The following is a 16,739-nucleotide window of genomic DNA, read 5'->3' on the forward strand; positions in this document are numbered from 1 at the left end:
AGTAACTAACTAAGCAAAGAGAATTGTCATTGAATCGACCCTGCTAACAAGGAATAACTCCAAAACCGTCCTAACGCAAACCGCTATGCCACACCCAAAACATGCTCTGCAAACGTTATGACCTGACACTAACATCAAGTAAAGCAATGATCCTGGCAGGTGAGCTGCCATTTCAGCAATTACAGAAAAGAGGCTTTGAAAAATTTAGGCTTCTACAGGATTCAAACCTGCGCCTCTCAGATTCTAGTTGGGCGCTGCTACTAACTAACTAGGAGTCCACACGTTGGAGGAATCTGAGCTTAATCTTTAATGAAATGAATTTCATTTGACCTGTGCATGAAAATTAAGTAAATCGATGATCCTCGCAGGTGACTGACAATTTTCCTGGTACTCCTAGCCTGTTCTCAAGTGGCATTCGCAATTGTAAAAGGCGCAGACTTAATCTTTGCTAGGGGTAGGACGGGGGTGTTTGAAGGAGTTTGGTTCTTTCGCGATAGAATTGACCCTACTCCCTAAAGGTTCTGTAATGTTCTGTTTTTTTTCTTCCTCCCTCCCGTCAATACCAGTATATTGGCAATAAAGTTTGTAGAGTTCCTTAATCTTTTGTTGACGACTATCTATTCTCCCTTGGTTCCCCCTTAAAACTATGTGGTCCCCCCCAAAAAATCCTCCGTCTCCCTTCCCCCCTGTAATAAATAAATACTTATCTCTTAGAGTAACGAGCCAATCTCAGTAGTGACACAACGTTGACAAAAATTCTACGAGGCAAAAAAAAAAATGTAGTCTGAGCTTGATCGCTTTATTTTGCAAAGTTAACTTGCCGGTTTGAAAGGTTATTGATACAGATTTATGCCCCACAAACCACAAACAGAAACATGCTTCACTAATTTTTCAAATGTACAGAAAACAGGCCCAAATGGTGAGAGGAGCACTGTGTTGTTTTATGATATGGCGTGAGATACGTCTGATAGTAGAAATCAGTAATTACAACTATAGTTAGGGCAGTTTTTTCGAGCACAATAGAGAAGGAAATCAAGAATTTATTCTGAATAAGTTCATGCCATTATCGCTTTCTTAGTTTTTGGTAATGGCTTCTAGTGCTTTTTTGGCACTAAAACCAGCGGTTCCGGTTACGGCTCCGGCGGCAATGGCTTTTCCGCGGCCATTAAGGCGGGAAAGAGGGCCGCTTGCGGGAACAGACCACTCCTCTGTCTCTTAGTCCCTTCTTGTTTTGATTCGTCTTGTTTTTTGTTTGGCCATCTTTGGTGTGAATCACGCGTGAATTACTCAAGAAATAAGTATACCTTTGGGTTTGGTTAAGTTTTCATAGATTTCGTTACACTCTCACCAGGTAACCACGCGATAAATCCTGAGTTAAAGGGCCACGCTCAACCAAGATGCACTGAAGGCGTGGTGACTTTCTCAGTATTTTCTGTATTAAAGAAATGGAAAACCTATCGTGTGTGTAATATTATTCGATTAAATCTTTGCAATCTTAATCGAGAACAGGCTTTTCATACCCTCATCTGGTTTTTTCATGCGTCTATCGCCTATTTATCAAGTATTTTTGGCATTCCGCGTTCGCTATAATAAAGCCATCGAAAAAATATCGTCCTGCACGACGAAAAGCCGCTGTATTCTATGGCTGACTACATCAATTAATTATAATTACATCAATTATTATTCCGCCAGAGTCTACAAATGGGTGAGTCTTTCCCAAATTTAATAAATGCTGTTTGTCGCTTCTCGATCATAGATTTCAGTTTCACTGTGATCCAAAGCTTATTATACACATGGATTTTCACTGTTTTCCATAGAAAAAAGGTTTTAATAGCTGAACTAAGCTCTTTAGAGAATAACTCGAACTTTGAAGTACATGAGGCAGGCATTGTAAATTTCAGCCCAATCCTTAGTCGTAATCCAAGATCCAAACTGTCTCCAGTTGCTCTCTTCTATAAACTTTTTTTTATAGAATCGTGTTGAGATAGATGTTTGACAGTTGAGCGCGCTTGGATGGTATAGTGGTCCGATGAACCAAGCTTAGGTAGCTTCTGAAGATCGAAGGTATGAGGTCTATTAGTAAAAAACCAGTCAAGTATCCCAGAGTCTCTTGTGATGAATTTGACTGGTTGTTTCAAGTGATTAGGTCCAGAAATTGTGTCGGGGCGCAGGCCGGTTGAAGTCGGATTGAAATCGCCAGTTAAAATAACCATCGTTAAAATACCAAATTAAAATAACCATCGTTAAAATATCGTTTAGACCAGAGGCTCTTCGTTTTACACCAGAGGGTCTTTGTTTTAGACCTGTGGGTCTTCGTTTTAGACCTGTGGGTCTTCGTTTTAGACCAGTGGGTCTTCGTTTTAGACCAGTGGGTCTTCGTTTCAGACCACAGGGTCTTCGTCTCAGACCAGTGGGTCTTTGGTCTTCGGTCTTCGGTCTTCGGTCTTTGGTCTTCGGTCTTCGGTCTTCGGTCTTCGGTCTTCGGTCTTCGGTCTTCGGTCTTCGGTCTTCGGTCTTCGGTCTTCGTTTTTGGGTCTTGATCTTCGACACACCCTGCTTACAAAGCGTATCTCGAGGTTTCCCTGTTCCCACTTCTTTGAAAAGAAGGCTATAATTACTTCGCCTAAAAGATCACATCCTTGTAAACAGTCATCATCAGGAGGTGTTGACCATCCTGCCAAGTTATTGTGAGAGCGATGCAACAATTTCAGGACTGCAATCCCCTTTTGTGATACAGCAAACATGGAGGGTAAGAGGATATTATGTTATATTGAGTTTGCGCCGGTGGATGTATACATTTTCGACTAACTGACGGCACTGTCAATCAGCGCATTTTACCCAACTTTAAAATTTGATTGCACACATCTAAGAGAATGGACAATCGAGAACTTTTAGAAAGGCATATAAGAAGATTTTCAAGGTACTTTCAGTGGATCCCGATTGCCCGCTCAGTAACATCATTCCGAAGAAGAAATAAACAAATTACCAAGTCAGAAACAAAAGTGCTCATCGCCCGGATATAAAGACTGACAGATTTAAGAATGTTTTTGTAAATAGGCTTCTTTTTAAATATAATATCTGATCTTTCTATTATTTGTATATAGTAAATCATGTATTTTTATCTTTCTATTATTTGTATACTGTATGTCTTATGTATTTTTAGACTCCTAACTGCTGATGTAACTTAAGTTTAAGTTTAAGTTCATTTATTTGTTTAAGCAGGTTGATTAATTGGCAGCTGTAATAGCTGATGTAGACCTGCTGTCCTAACCCACCCATCCCACCCCAGGGGAGGACATCCATCACACAGTAATCTCGTGTGTGGGAAATTAACGTCTCCTGCCCCAACCCTGCAGGAGACGGGACCTCCATTTATTCGTCCCTATCCGTGAAGACTAGAATATCTAACCATTTCTTGATGTTATAGAAAGGTAGCAAATTCTTCTCAATTATTTTAAGACCTTGAGTGTTGTAGCAAATTCTTTTCAATTATTTTAAGACCTTGAAAATTGGTCCTGCCGGGGCCAAGATATGTCTTTTATTTTAGTAGGAATAAAGATTTATTGATTGCTTGGTTGATTGATTGATTGAACCGCAAATCTGGCCAGAATATAGGTTTCGTGTAGCCTCTTGTTGAAAAAGAGTTGTGGGTGTCTGACTATCATGTAGACAGTCATGGAAAATAGTTGCGTTTGATGAGGTGAATCGCCAATACAGGAGGCGGCGTGGCCGAGTGGTTAGGGTGCTGGACTTGTAATCTGGTGTCCCGGGTTCAAATTCCCCACCCTGCCCCTCCCTGGATTTGTTCTCGGTTGCTCCTCTTTCAAATCCTCAGCTGCGCTCTGTAAATTGCCCACTGGTCTGCCCCTGCCGGTGGGGATTTTAAGCACTTAGTTACATTGTGGCTGAAAAGCCCTTTAGGGGGAGCTTCAGTTTACGTATTTATTTATTTATTTAAAACATGTACTTCCAGTTTTAAGTCTCAAGAAGAATTTACGACTCGCAATACACAGTTGATTTGATCAATGTTTTTTTTTTATTTTTCAATTGACCTGATTCGTATTACAATGAACTCAGGACATTGATTGGATATAATGAAAATGCTTCCATCTTACGGAGAGTTAAATCTCCAAATCGTTTGCATGAGCCACAGCTATTTCTTTCAGCTCGGCTACGTTGCCATCGCCGGTTCTGACAATGCGATGTTCTACAACATGGTTTTGGGGCAGTGTGACTGGCTGCTTTGTTCTATGCGAAAAAAAAAAAGGAAAGAGAAATGGAAACTGAGCAAGGAAAAATACGAATCAAAACCAAACAAATTATAATGTCACTAATGATAATAATGAAGAAAGAACAAGCGTATATCTGCTTTCAAGAGTGTTGGGTGTTTTGATTTCCTTCGCAAACATCACTTCTATAACTTTGCCTTGATTTCGTCGTTATAGTTCAGCAATTACTTTCACCATTAATGGCTATTCCATACATCACCCTTGGCATTATTGCGTGAAGAAAAAGTACGAAAAAGGGGGTTTGAGTTCTACAGAGGATAAGTTATCTTTTTGTTACTTGTGGAGTTTATTCATACGCGAATCCCAAATGTAATAATGAATTTTAGGAAAAATTAGTGTGTGTCGTCTTCAGCTTCTTTAACTTTGAAAAAGCAAAAGAGAAGAGGTAAACATTCAAAATGGCCTTTCACAACCATCCAACCTCATCCAGAAACAAAAGTCTTACTTGTAAGTAGTGTGAAAGTGGCATTTGTGGTAACCACCTCCTTTGAGCACAAGGAACATAGTCACATCGCCTTTCAACAGCCCTTCAGAGACAGTCATTTTTTCGAAGGATGGGTCCCAGCCAGTTGTCTCTTTTTTCATTACAGGTCCGTCAGCAGGAAAGTTTACGCCGTGAAACATGGATGTGTGTACAAAGCAATCGCCCACGAGTCTGTAAATTGAGGTTAAAAAAAAAAGAACGATGCTTTACTGCTTAATTTAATCATTTCCGCTACGACGTTTTCCAGTTTTAGTCCATTTACTCACAAGTATCATCTTAATTTTTTATGTTTTGCCATTAGGTTATAAGAATTAAACACCTTTAAAACTGCAGTAGCCTGCATATTCTTAGGCCACTATGCTTTTTGTGTTTTGCCTTCCTGTAGGTCGACAACACATGGTTTCCGTGTAAAAAATGACTTTGAAGATTACTTTTAAAAGTATTTCTTAATACCATATTAGAAATGACTTCTATACCTAATTTCACCACTGGCTGTAGCCACTCCACCATTCTCAAATATGAATGTCCTTTCGTATGACATTCCAGCTGGAAAGGCTTGCTTGAAATAGTCAGGTATGTTGGCAGGATACTTAGTGAAGCATCTGTTTCCATACATAAATGCTGACGACAGTATGTCAAAGGAGAATGCAAGGGGTCCCCCTTGGACCGTAAATTTTGCATACTGTTTCCCTCTAAAATAAGATGATAAGCAGTGTTGGAAATTATATTGAGAAACCACTAATTTATCACTGGAAATGTACGAAATTTAGGGTGGACAAAAGATTTCATGCCCCTGATGATTCATGCTTAAGTCAAATACTGCATAACCCCTACATTTAAGAGATTAAAGTATAATACATGAATTTAGCTGTGACTCAGCTTTTACGAGAATGTTTGATAATTTGAAAAATCGAATAAAAAGGAGCTCATAGTTTGACTGTTAATCTTCTTATGAATCTTTGATCTTGTTAACTTTTCTTTTTCAAAAAGTTATAATTTCCAAACATCATTGATACATTATCAAGCCCTTCTTTGACGACTATGATGTAATATTTTTCAACTTTGTGTTTAACAATGAATTGTAATGCATAAAGTAATGGGCTCTTGAATCTATGGTAATAACATAATTTAAGGTCTGTCTTTTAGGAGTCACTCACTCGTTAGGGTTTCCCTTTCCAGTTCCTTTGATTGCAAAGTCGTGTCCATTGACACAGCCATTCATCTCAAATTTCAACTCCATTTTGTCGGTAATGCCCTGACGGTAAATAAGAAGACAAAGAAAGTTATTTGCTACTGAAATGAATAATTCAGAGACCTAATTTGGTTTTCCAGCGGATTACTTGTATTCAGTTCATACACACTATCTCAAACAAAACGATATTAATTACTGGTTTCTGTTGTTAGATACATCTCACGCCATTTCAAAATAACACTGTGCTCCTCACACCATTTGTGTCTGTTTTCTGAACAACTGATTATCTTACTCTTTGATCATTTCCTTTAGCTGTATTATTTCATTTCATCAGAGAAAAACACTGAGTTGGGAGCTTGAAGACATGCGAAATGAATTAAAGGAGCCATCACTGACGGGTAATTATTAAATTAGTAAAGGTAAACAATGGGATCAATGCGGCATGTTTCTGTTTGTGGTTTGTGGGGCATAAATCGGTATCAATAGCTTTTCAAACTGGCAAGTTAACTTTGGAAGAGAATGCGATCAAGTTCAGACTATCCTTTTTCTTTTGCCTTCCAGAATTTTTGTCAACTTTGTGTCACTACTGAGATTGGCTCGTTACTCTAAGGGATAAGTATTTATCTATCACAAGGGAGGGAGGTGGATAGTTTTTGGGGGGAGACCACATAGTTTTAAGAGGGAACCAAGGGAGAATTAGTGGTCGTCAACAAAATATGAAGGGACTCTACAAATTGACTGCCAATTAACTGGCGTTTACGAGAGGGGCCGGGGAATCATAAGAATATTTCAGAACTTTAGGGGGGTCAGGTCAGTTTCATCGCGAAAGAACCAAACTCTTTCAAACAACCCCGTTTCCCCCCCTTACCGATAATTAATGACCTGTAGCAAGGATCAAGTTTGTGCTTTTTACAATTGCGGATCTTACTTGAGAACAGGCTAGACTCAGGAAAATTGCAGGTCACCCGAGAATATTGTTGATTTACTTGGTTTTCATCCGCAGGTCAAATGAAATTCATTTCATTAAAGATTAAGCTCAGATTCCTCCAACGTGTGGACTCCTAGTTAGTTAGTAGCAGCGCCCAACTAGAATCTGAGAAGCACAGGTTTGAATCCTGTCAATGCCTAAATTTTTCAAAGCCTCTTTTCTGTAATTGCCAAAACTGCAGCTCACCTGCCAGGATCATTGCTTTACCTGATGTCAGGTCATAAGGTTTGCAGAGCATGTTTTGGGTGTGGCATAGCGGTTTGCGCTAGGACGATTTTATGTTATTCCTTGTTAGCAGGGTCGATTTAATGGCAACTCTCTTTGCTAAGTCAATTACTAGAATTCACTTACTTGCTTTGAATGAGACATGTTGAGGATAAATGGCTTGATTTTCAAAACTTGATTACGAGTTGAGATAATCTGTTGTAGTTCACTCCGTCGCCGACCAAGCTGAACTGACTGCAGTGTTAGGGTGGATTGATGTCAAAGCTAAATAGAACAAACAAAGAAACACTCTTTGATGACGATGATCCCACGTGAGCCATCATGTGATGTTTAATGATGATGATTCCACGCGAACCATCATGTGAAATTTAACAATTGGTTTATGCTTAACCCGCGGGTATCCCTTTAAGTATTCAAAGCTAAGAATTCCAAGGCCAAAGAGCTTCATGCATTCATTGTTTTGTTTTGTTTTTTTTCCAATCGATTTCCATTGAGCATATATTTTTTTTCATTTTGGGCGCCAAGAGATCTGCCTCAATCGGATTGGACCAGAAAAACAAAATATAAAGTTTTGAAACCTCGCGATTAAACTCTACAGGAACTTTGCAACAAAGTCCACTGATCCTCTTATTCAGGCGCGGCCATCGTGGTGGCTTATAAGAAATCAGAAAGGATTTGCACGCGCCTACTGCGTTGTGACGCGGCAAAAACTTAATTCCCGCAGTCCTTATTAATTAAGATGAATGATTACATAATCATGAGAGATGAAAATACACACTGACTTTTCTAGTGCATCCTTTGACACTTCCCTAGTTTTTTTTTAAATTTTGACCTCTTTCATTTCCTTTTTGTTGGACATGAGACTGTTTATAGCCTTTGTAATTTGTTGGTTAGTAAGCTTTTTCGTTGATCGAAGGCTGGCTTATGGAAGAGTCATTTCTTCTTTTGATTAAGTTGCCGTTTACGATCCCCCACACGCGAAACCTATGTACAGCGTGGATCCAATTGCTTTGTCTATTGATATGTACATCCCTAGTAAGTAATGATAGTTGAACTGAGTGAAGTAGAATTTGGTCTGAAATCATATGCGTGACTCGGAATAACAAGAGTTTGATTTTCGACCGAACTTGCAAAACACGAAGTTCAATTACCACTTTGTTGCATCTTTTTTGAAATCGCAAAAATTCTGTCGCTCAAGACATTTTTTCTTAGTCAGTACAAATGTTGAACTGATCCAGTATAATAAGCTGGTTTGTAAAAAGTTGCAAAATTTGACTTACACCTTCCTGCAGTTTAATTGATTTCCTTAAGTCAGCCTTCCGATTGCAGGCCATATAGATAAACACTGCTATCGAATTTGATGAAGCTTCATTCACTTCAATGAATTTAATGAGAAAATTACCAAATAGAGTAAAATTCTACGACTGGTCGGAGACAGTAGGGATGATTGGTATATGCCGAAGAAGGTGAGGGAATATTACTGGCTAACTATTTATCGCTTGGGGGGGAGGGTTGGAGGATTTTCGGAAGATCTTATGGTTTTCAGGGGGAAACAGAGGGGGATTAGTCGGTGTCAACAGAGTAAAAGGGGGGGGACAACTTACAACCAATAGCCCATTTCCGAATTACCCTTGGCCTCATTTTCAAAACGAGTCCTGGTGCTCATCCCACAACTTCTTATCTTTTAGAATAATATTTTCAATCGAAAAAGAGCTTTTTTCGATTGAAAATATTATTATTCTAAAAGATAAGAAGTTGTGGGCCAAGATCACCGACAGCAATTTTATAACAGCTTTAGATGACCTTTTGCCACCTGAGCGACCAATGATTCCTCTACGTAAGAGGCGCCATAATTATATTCTCCCGCTTGTCAGAACTGAACGTTTCAAGAGGACTTTTGTTAATAGATGTTTGTTCTCTTATTAGTTAGTCAGTTAGTAATTTAGTTAGTTCATTAGCTTTATACGTTCATATAATTGTAACTAAACACGTTTGTTGTTTAGAATGCTTAATAAAGACTTTTTTTACTTTATCCTTTCATATGATTATAAGTTTTCATTCACATGCAAATTAAACTCGTTTTCACAAGAATGGTTGAGCACCAGGCGTCGTTTTGAAAAAGAGTCCAAAAGTAATTCGGAAATTGCCTATTAACTACCAATGAGGGGGAGGATTGCAAGAATATTAAAGAAACTTAGAGGGAGATCGGGTATATTTTATCGTGGCATAACCAAATTCTCCCCCCCTTCCCCCCTTCCCCCTCCCCCTTCCCCCTTCCCCCCTTCCCCCTCCCCCTTCTCCTTCCCCTTCCCTCCTTCCCCCTTCCCCTTCCCCCTTCCCCCCTTCTCTTACTTTCTTAAGCTGTCTTAATGTATTAATGTCTTCTTCAAACTTCAGAAACTATCTACAGCTGTTCAAAGGATTTTTAAAAAATCTTGAATAAAATTGTGTAAAAAATGGCAAATGCAGTGATACCTAAAGATGCAATATCAAAACAGAGGGACAATTTCTTCCCGTCACGGAAAACAGAAAACAAAACATATATATTCGTTTGCTTTAAATGGCACCTTGGCTTAAATGTTATTTGTCTTTATCGCCACATTCCAAACGCTAGTTTCTTTTACTCTAATGAAATAAATAAGTGAAACTAGTCAGTGTAAACTCACCAAACAGAGCAAAATAGAATGAAAACAAACCTTTATTAATTATTTTTTACTTTAACCCATAACAGTATCCCGTGGATTACGCACAAAAACCGTTTTAAGAGATAGTATTTCAACAAAATCGCTCAGTGTTTCGCCTTAATAAAGAGGATACCAAAACCTGCTATGTTTATGCATACGATGTGCCGACGTAATGTTTTTCCAATGTTGTTTTGCGTCAAACATAGCCTGCTAAAAGAAGAGTAACTTTATATTCTTTTTACTCTCCAAGTTACGGGGTCAAACGTCCTGAAAAACAGACGTGCAACATCTACTTTTCCCAGACTGAGAGCGGCTTCACCCGGCATAATGTTGGGCATGTGAAGAAAGAAAGCCGTAAAATGAAAAATAGAACGCAGAGCATTTGGACTTTATTCCTAGTGGACAAATTATATGTCACAAAAAGTAAATATTGCAAGATTGCCACAAGAGACATGAAAACTTTAATTAAACTTTTAAATGAAATAATTAAAAAAGGGCAGTTAAATCTGAAAGAGTATCAGTCAGATTTAAAACGGAGTTGAGTAGTCGTCCAAAGTAGGAACTTTCTTTTTTATGGCACGTGTTTGTAGCTCAACAGAGTTGAAATATTCTACCATAAGGAACAACGGAAGTCCGACATTTTGTAGCTTGCATCGCCAAGACATTGGAGATATTGATAAGGAAACAAGATATCCGCGATGGAAAAGCAGCATTCTGAAACCGAAATTAGTTCCTTTCGAGGAAGTAGCAACACAACAAGAATTTCTGTCCGATCCATCGTTTGACAATAAACAAATATTGTATCGAAGACCAAGACTTGTTCGAGGTTGGTATCTTGGAAAAGAGCCGCTCGTGTATCGCCAACAATCAACACCTTTCCGATTTAGTTTTAATACAAGGAACAACAAAGAGGCTACTAGGGAAGGAGGCAATGAAACAAAACCTATTCATAAGAGGGCAACCCTGGTATATCCTGAAAGCATGAATGTGGCAATCTGCAATTTACAAACAAGGCCGGTTAAACAGGAGAAAAAATTGCCTACGGGAACAGCTAACATGCCATCTGCTGCATCGAAAGGAAAGAGCACGAAAGTCCATTCTAACCGAAGATTGAACAAAAATAAAGCCTCTACAAGCAGCATATTAACCTCTGAGAAAGGAACGTCCGTACATAACGATAAAGATTGGAAAGACTCTGATCAAATCAGTAGGCTGACGAAGAAAGTACATCGACAAAATGACAGACCATGTACGGCAAAATTCCGAGAGAAAAAGCAAATTAAAGGTAAAAATCTTCGAGCGCCAGTCATAGAGTTCCTGAGCGAAGGACATGAAAGTATTTTGAGGTGTGAGAGTGAAAATGAACAAGACAAAGTAGTCGAAGTTTACACGAAGAAATTCCCAGATTGCTGCATGGAGTGCTTCACGTTTAAAGAAAGTGATTATGACATATGGTCACGCACGAACTACTACTGACGTCCGTTCCTCGACAAATTAATAACAAATTTGTGGTTTAATATCTCTCATTGGTCCAAAATTATGAAAGAGCGTTCAATTTGGTTCTGTAGCCCAGTTCCAAGTTTTTCCCTGAAAAAGCTTTTTTACAATCTAGTCTAGCCTTGTTAGTCGATGAAAAGCATGGTTGTGTGTTCGTCTAAAACTGCCTCTTTGACACTTCCTCTCTTGGAAGTGCTTTTGAATGAGTAATTCCGCCGTAAATTATCAATACATCACCAAAGAGAGAGGTGATAAAGAAAAAAGGGGAGGAAAGTATCAGCTAAGAGATTATTGTTTGATTTGCATAAGTGATCAGCTGATTACGATTACAGTCTGGAATAAAATGGAACGAGTAAAGTTTTTAAGGAAGAGTTTCCTTGGAAGAATTTGTTTGGAAAAAAATATACCAAAACAATGGTGAAGGTGAAGTATTGAGAAAATTTTAGTAAATGCCAGATTCATATTACTGGTCCTACAAGAATCGATGATCAACTTTATTTAGATCATTTCATACATGGGACTGTGATCATGAAAGTGTCAAACAATTTGAAAATTTGTTCCCTTTTTTATAGAGCAAAATAAATGTAACAGTCCTTGTCACTGGTGCTTAACAGTAACGGCTATCAGAATAGACTTTCTCTTTACATTATATAAAACAACTGTTGGTGAGAAAGGCAAGTTAAAAGAACTTAAGAGATGATCAACTGGTTCTGAGTGTCTTCGCGTCGTACAGCAAATGTTCATTTTCATATTTTCCCCACGGGGTAACCAGCACGCTGTTGAGTATGAAAATGCCAAACTAAAAACGAAAACTGCATAACAGCCATAACAGGGTGAGCTGAATGCAGCTAAGTTCAATATTCAATGAATAAATCCTGTTTATCAAGATATAACGGTAATTTTTTCTTAGCTATATTACATAAATAGCTTAGTTTTAAAGTAAAAGACTGATCAAAGGATACGAATTTTCAAAGTAGCGGTGGGAGGAGGAAAAGGAAAAAGAGCCGCATTCGAGAAAGTAAACAAGGAGTTCTCCTTCAAATTTGGGAATCTCTGAATCCCAGATCCTTGCCCTGTTGAACATTTTCTAAAGGAGTGTTGGAATTATTTTTCAGTAACCTAACGCCAATCACACTGTCTGATGAAAAATTAAAACCACCGCGAATTGCGGTTATTCAAGTTGGGCGTTATTTACAAAGTTTTTTATGTTAAACTCTGGTTGGTTCCTTGTGAGTCTTGTGATCCTCGATTAACTATGTTGTGATGTGAACGTTTTTTCTCACTGGTTGAAGTATGTATTTACATTCGACGGAACTAAACTGTAAGTAGCAGTGCTAAAAGAATGTAAATATTTTCTTATTGGTATGTTAGCACGTGGGCCGCTATGGCGTTAACTGAGCCTTCTGTTGTATAGCGTATTTAAGCTTTGACATTTCTAATGTATTCATCTCAGCTCTCGAACTTTTCACTTTCTACGTTAAATTTTATTTCACATGTAATTAAGCTGTTTTACCTCTAACCTCCCGAGGTTGGTGCGCCTGCATTTGGATGGGGAATACGTTCCCATTTTACCCCGTTGGGTTTTTCGGGTTTTCGTATCGAGCGGCGGAACAAAAACGTTTTAGCCCGAGAAGTGATGACTAGTTGTTTATTATTCTGTGTAAATTTGTCGGACGGCATTAAATGCTCGGGCTCCTAGTTCGAGTTGCACACCTACGAAGTTACTAAGACAAAGCGCTCTGAAATGAAACTCTTCTCAGCCGTGCTAAGCCGTTAAAAGAAATCAGGTAGCCTAAAATCGACTAGAATCGTAAAAACAGCAAAGGTGAAACAAATATACAACTCATTGAAATTATTAGTGTATTTTTCTGACCTACGCAGCGTAAACAATTACGGTAATATTATTCCTCTGCAGAAAACATTTATCGACCACTTATGCAAATTCATCTTTAACTTCTAATGACATCTGTTTTGGCCAAAATTAGACCTTTGTGCCATGCAAATTCGAAACAAAGTTGTTTTTTTATATTGTTATATACTTTGTTGCCATCATAAGAAAAATATAATAACTATCAATTTAGCTCGCTTAGCACCGACAAAGTGTTCACTTTAACGACTATTTTTTGGCAATCAAAGGGAAAGAAAAAGATGTCATTTTCGTATTTTCTAGTTTTGTTTGCTGTCGCCTTCGCGACCATTTATTATAGTCACTCTGTTCGAAAGCAATTGCTTCTAAGGACAGGTGAACCTCTCCAGTTGTTTTGTCTACAACTGTCGGAAGCTTAACTATGGACTTTAAATTATGCTTTTGTGCCTCGCTGGTTTTAACATTGATATTCAAAGGAAAGAGTTTATTTTTTCCAGGCTTGTAAATGTTATTCTCCCCAACCACTTCTCTGCTTGAGCTGCTATTCCTGTCGACTTTCTGTGAATTTTTCGCAGATTCACAATTTTCCGACTTCCGCGCTATTTGTGGTAAGCACCTGATGTTGCTAGGTTTCGAATATTGAAGGTGTCCTTTGGAATAAAATATTCTTTTCAGATAGCATTTGCCAGGTTTATCAAGCTTTTCATCTTGGAAAGTGCAATCTTTATAAAATGGGCTAGAGCTTTCAGAATCATTTTCCAGTTGAGAGGAACCAGTAGTCTTCAAATCCTCAAAGGGTTCGAATGTCTGTTCGGTCTTCAGTGAATCCACATCATGACTGCAAGGAGGCTCGTTTTTCTCAAAAATTCTCTCCCCTTTCCTGTTTTGGGCTTTGCTTATTTTCTGTCGTTTAGGCTTTTTTTCTGCAGTACTTTTCTCAAAAGTATCTACAGAATCATCACAGATTTTGCTCAAGCGAGTGATGAATAAATTTTCTTCGTGTATATACTGTTTTTTCATATTAACTTTTGACGCATAACAACACAACTTCGTTCGATTTGGATTCTCCCCAAAGCTTTCAGTACCTGCGAAATATCGAGTTTTCTCAGGGAAACCAAATGTTTTTATCTTATCATTGACGGCAAGCTCATTCAGATTCAAAACTCGTAGTTCTTTGTCTTGCTTGGAAGACTTAGCAACTTCTTTCCAACTGAAATCGATTGATCTAGTGTGAGAAAAGTTCACTTTCTTTCCAGAGAAAACAGCCTTGTCCAAAAATATTCGGTCCTCGGTGGCTTTGGTGGGGATAGAAGATTCTGTTTGTAGACCTTGCTCAGAAATCACATACATCGTAGCTTTCCCAAACTCCAATGCATTTTTACCTCGTGTATTTCGATCGGTGGCCATGTTGCTACGTCTATGTCTTGCAGGGTTATTCATCCCCTGCCTTTTCACCGTCCACTAACGAATTCTGGTCGTAAAAATGCTTAAATTGTCGATCCGTGGTTTTTCCTTGTTTGGTTTTTTAAAGATCTGTGTTTGAGGACAGCTGAAATGCATCTGTGATCTCAAGCCGCTCCTTCCTGAAGTCTTTGTTAAGGAAATGAAGACGATTAAAAGCTTGTACGTCAATCTGGTAGGAAATGAAGCTTTTCACAGAGAGCTAACGCGCGGTCTTGCATTAATGAAAGAAACATCCATCAAAAAGACTCTCTTTCACGTGTCGAATGAGCCACATTCCCTTTCTTAAATATTTGGTTTAAACTGCGCCTACTCAAATATTCATCACGACGCAAATGTACACAAACAGCCTTGAAAGCAAGAGAGCGAGAGAAAATTGACCTCTGCCGCCTCTTCTTACAGTATCTTTTCTTTCCTTCTCATGCAGTGACACAATCGGTGATTAACAGCTTTGTTTTGCACTGATCCCAAACAAAAGAAAAGCAGAATTGATTCAGACTGTCAATTAAGCAGGAAATATTTGCAATTACTAAGCCAGTAAGTAATAATAATAATAATAATAATATAGATCAATTTCTATAGCGCATTTCCATGTAAATGCTCTAATGCGCTTTACAACACTGTGCGGGGGACTTTTCCAGACTGCCGGCGGCAGTTTACAATTAATAAAGGAGAAATTTTTACAGATGCCCCCTCCCCCCCCCCTTCCCAGTAAACAGGCCAGACCACATCACAGTAATCTCGTGATGTGGGTTCTTTAACGTCCCTTGCCGAAATTAACTAATTGATAGGTGCAGGAGACGGGACCTCCGGCTTTACGTCCTATCCGAGAAGACGAAGCAATGTGAGTGAAGCGTCTTGCTTAAGGACACAACGTCAAGCCCCAGCCAGGACTTGAACCCGGGCCATCTGACCTAGAGTCCAGCGCACTGACCACTGGACTACTCACGCCTCAGTAAAAGAATACAACTCATTTGGTACGTACTTGAACAGTTCTATATTGTTAACGAGGTATTAAGAACACTGTTTTTAAAGGTGGTTCATACTTAAACAAAACGAAAATTATTAACTAGAGGTCACACCACTTCAAGACGTCATTTCCGGTAGACCTCGTCATTTCACTCTACCATAGTAAGATGACTAGAGTTTTTCAGCCTGTGCGCTGACGTCGTTCAAATCATAGCTGTTGTGATGCTTTAATCGGGTTATTACATAATGCAATTGAGCGAACCAGTAATGAGCAATCCATTATACAGTTAAAAAAGACTCCATTGGGAGTCTTCGGCAAAATTAAGAGGTGGACCTTTAAATTGGAAAGGAGCACCAGGAGCTAATTGGTTAAAAGGCAGATAACTCTGTCCAACGTTTAAATAACTGTTCAGTTGATAAATGTTGACAAAACGTACTGCGCTCTCCATCAAATAGAGATGTGCACTATGGATAGCGGCGTTATACACCTTTCGGATAACCGGGCTCTGAATAATTGGTACGTGTATGATCAGGTTATTACAGCGCGCGCCTGGTATGCATTTTTGTCTTCTGAATTACGAAGTAAAAAAATTCCTTGCTCGGATTTCATTCAGTGTGCCCCTAGAAAAATCTCTAAAATGACTTAGTTAACGCTTTTTTTAAGTCATTCTTTTGTTTGAATAAGATTAGTAAAAAAGAAAAAAAGAACAGAAAAGAACTTCTAGCGCTCATTCTATTTATACACCTCGAAGGACACAGTCGTCAAAAGAAAAATTAAAATGCTTAGTGCTATTTTGTTCGAGTATAAAAAAAAGTTAAGAGAGCGCGAAAATCGTTTTCTCCATCCAACAATGTGCATGCATTGAAGCTTTGACAGACTGCGGCCTTCAATCATTGTCTAACTTCTGCCCCAAGTCACTTGGGCTAGATATTATATGGGCGTCTGATTAGGGTGAGTCAACATTAAGAAGCTTGCAATCGTTTATCTTTGATGTGGAGACAATGGGGGAAGGCGTTGCACGTGCACGTGCACGTGCACATGTAATTCACAGTAAATTAGCATTCGTAGCCTGTTGCACGTGC

General features: G+C 38.8%; 2 protein-coding genes across 2 annotated transcripts; both read right to left on the reverse strand.

Annotated features, from left to right (window-relative positions):
* Positions 1-4,017: 4,017 nt before the first annotated feature.
* On the reverse strand, positions 4,018-7,445 carry LOC148741207 (GFP-like fluorescent chromoprotein amFP486). The gene is made up of 5 exons (XM_088730716.1): positions 7,305-7,445; positions 5,931-6,028; positions 5,250-5,465; positions 4,735-4,944; positions 4,018-4,248 (listed from the first exon to the last, which is right to left on the reverse strand). The coding sequence occupies exons 1-5, from the start codon at positions 7,320-7,322 to the stop codon at positions 4,122-4,124; spliced, it is 669 nt and encodes a 222-aa protein (XP_088586842.1). The 5' UTR covers positions 7,323-7,445; the 3' UTR covers positions 4,018-4,121.
* Positions 7,446-13,196: 5,751 nt separating this feature from the next.
* Positions 13,197-15,207, reverse strand: LOC148741208 (uncharacterized). Its single transcript, XM_088744065.1, has one exon. The coding sequence runs from the start codon at positions 14,664-14,666 to the stop codon at positions 13,476-13,478; it is 1,191 nt and encodes a 396-aa protein (XP_088600191.1). The 5' UTR covers positions 14,667-15,207; the 3' UTR covers positions 13,197-13,475.
* Positions 15,208-16,739: the final 1,532 nt, after the last annotated feature.

This window comes from Stylophora pistillata, chromosome 1 (assembly GCF_964205215.1).
Source record: "Stylophora pistillata chromosome 1, jaStyPist1.2, whole genome shotgun sequence".
NCBI classification, from domain to species: domain Eukaryota; kingdom Metazoa; phylum Cnidaria; class Anthozoa; order Scleractinia; family Pocilloporidae; genus Stylophora; species Stylophora pistillata.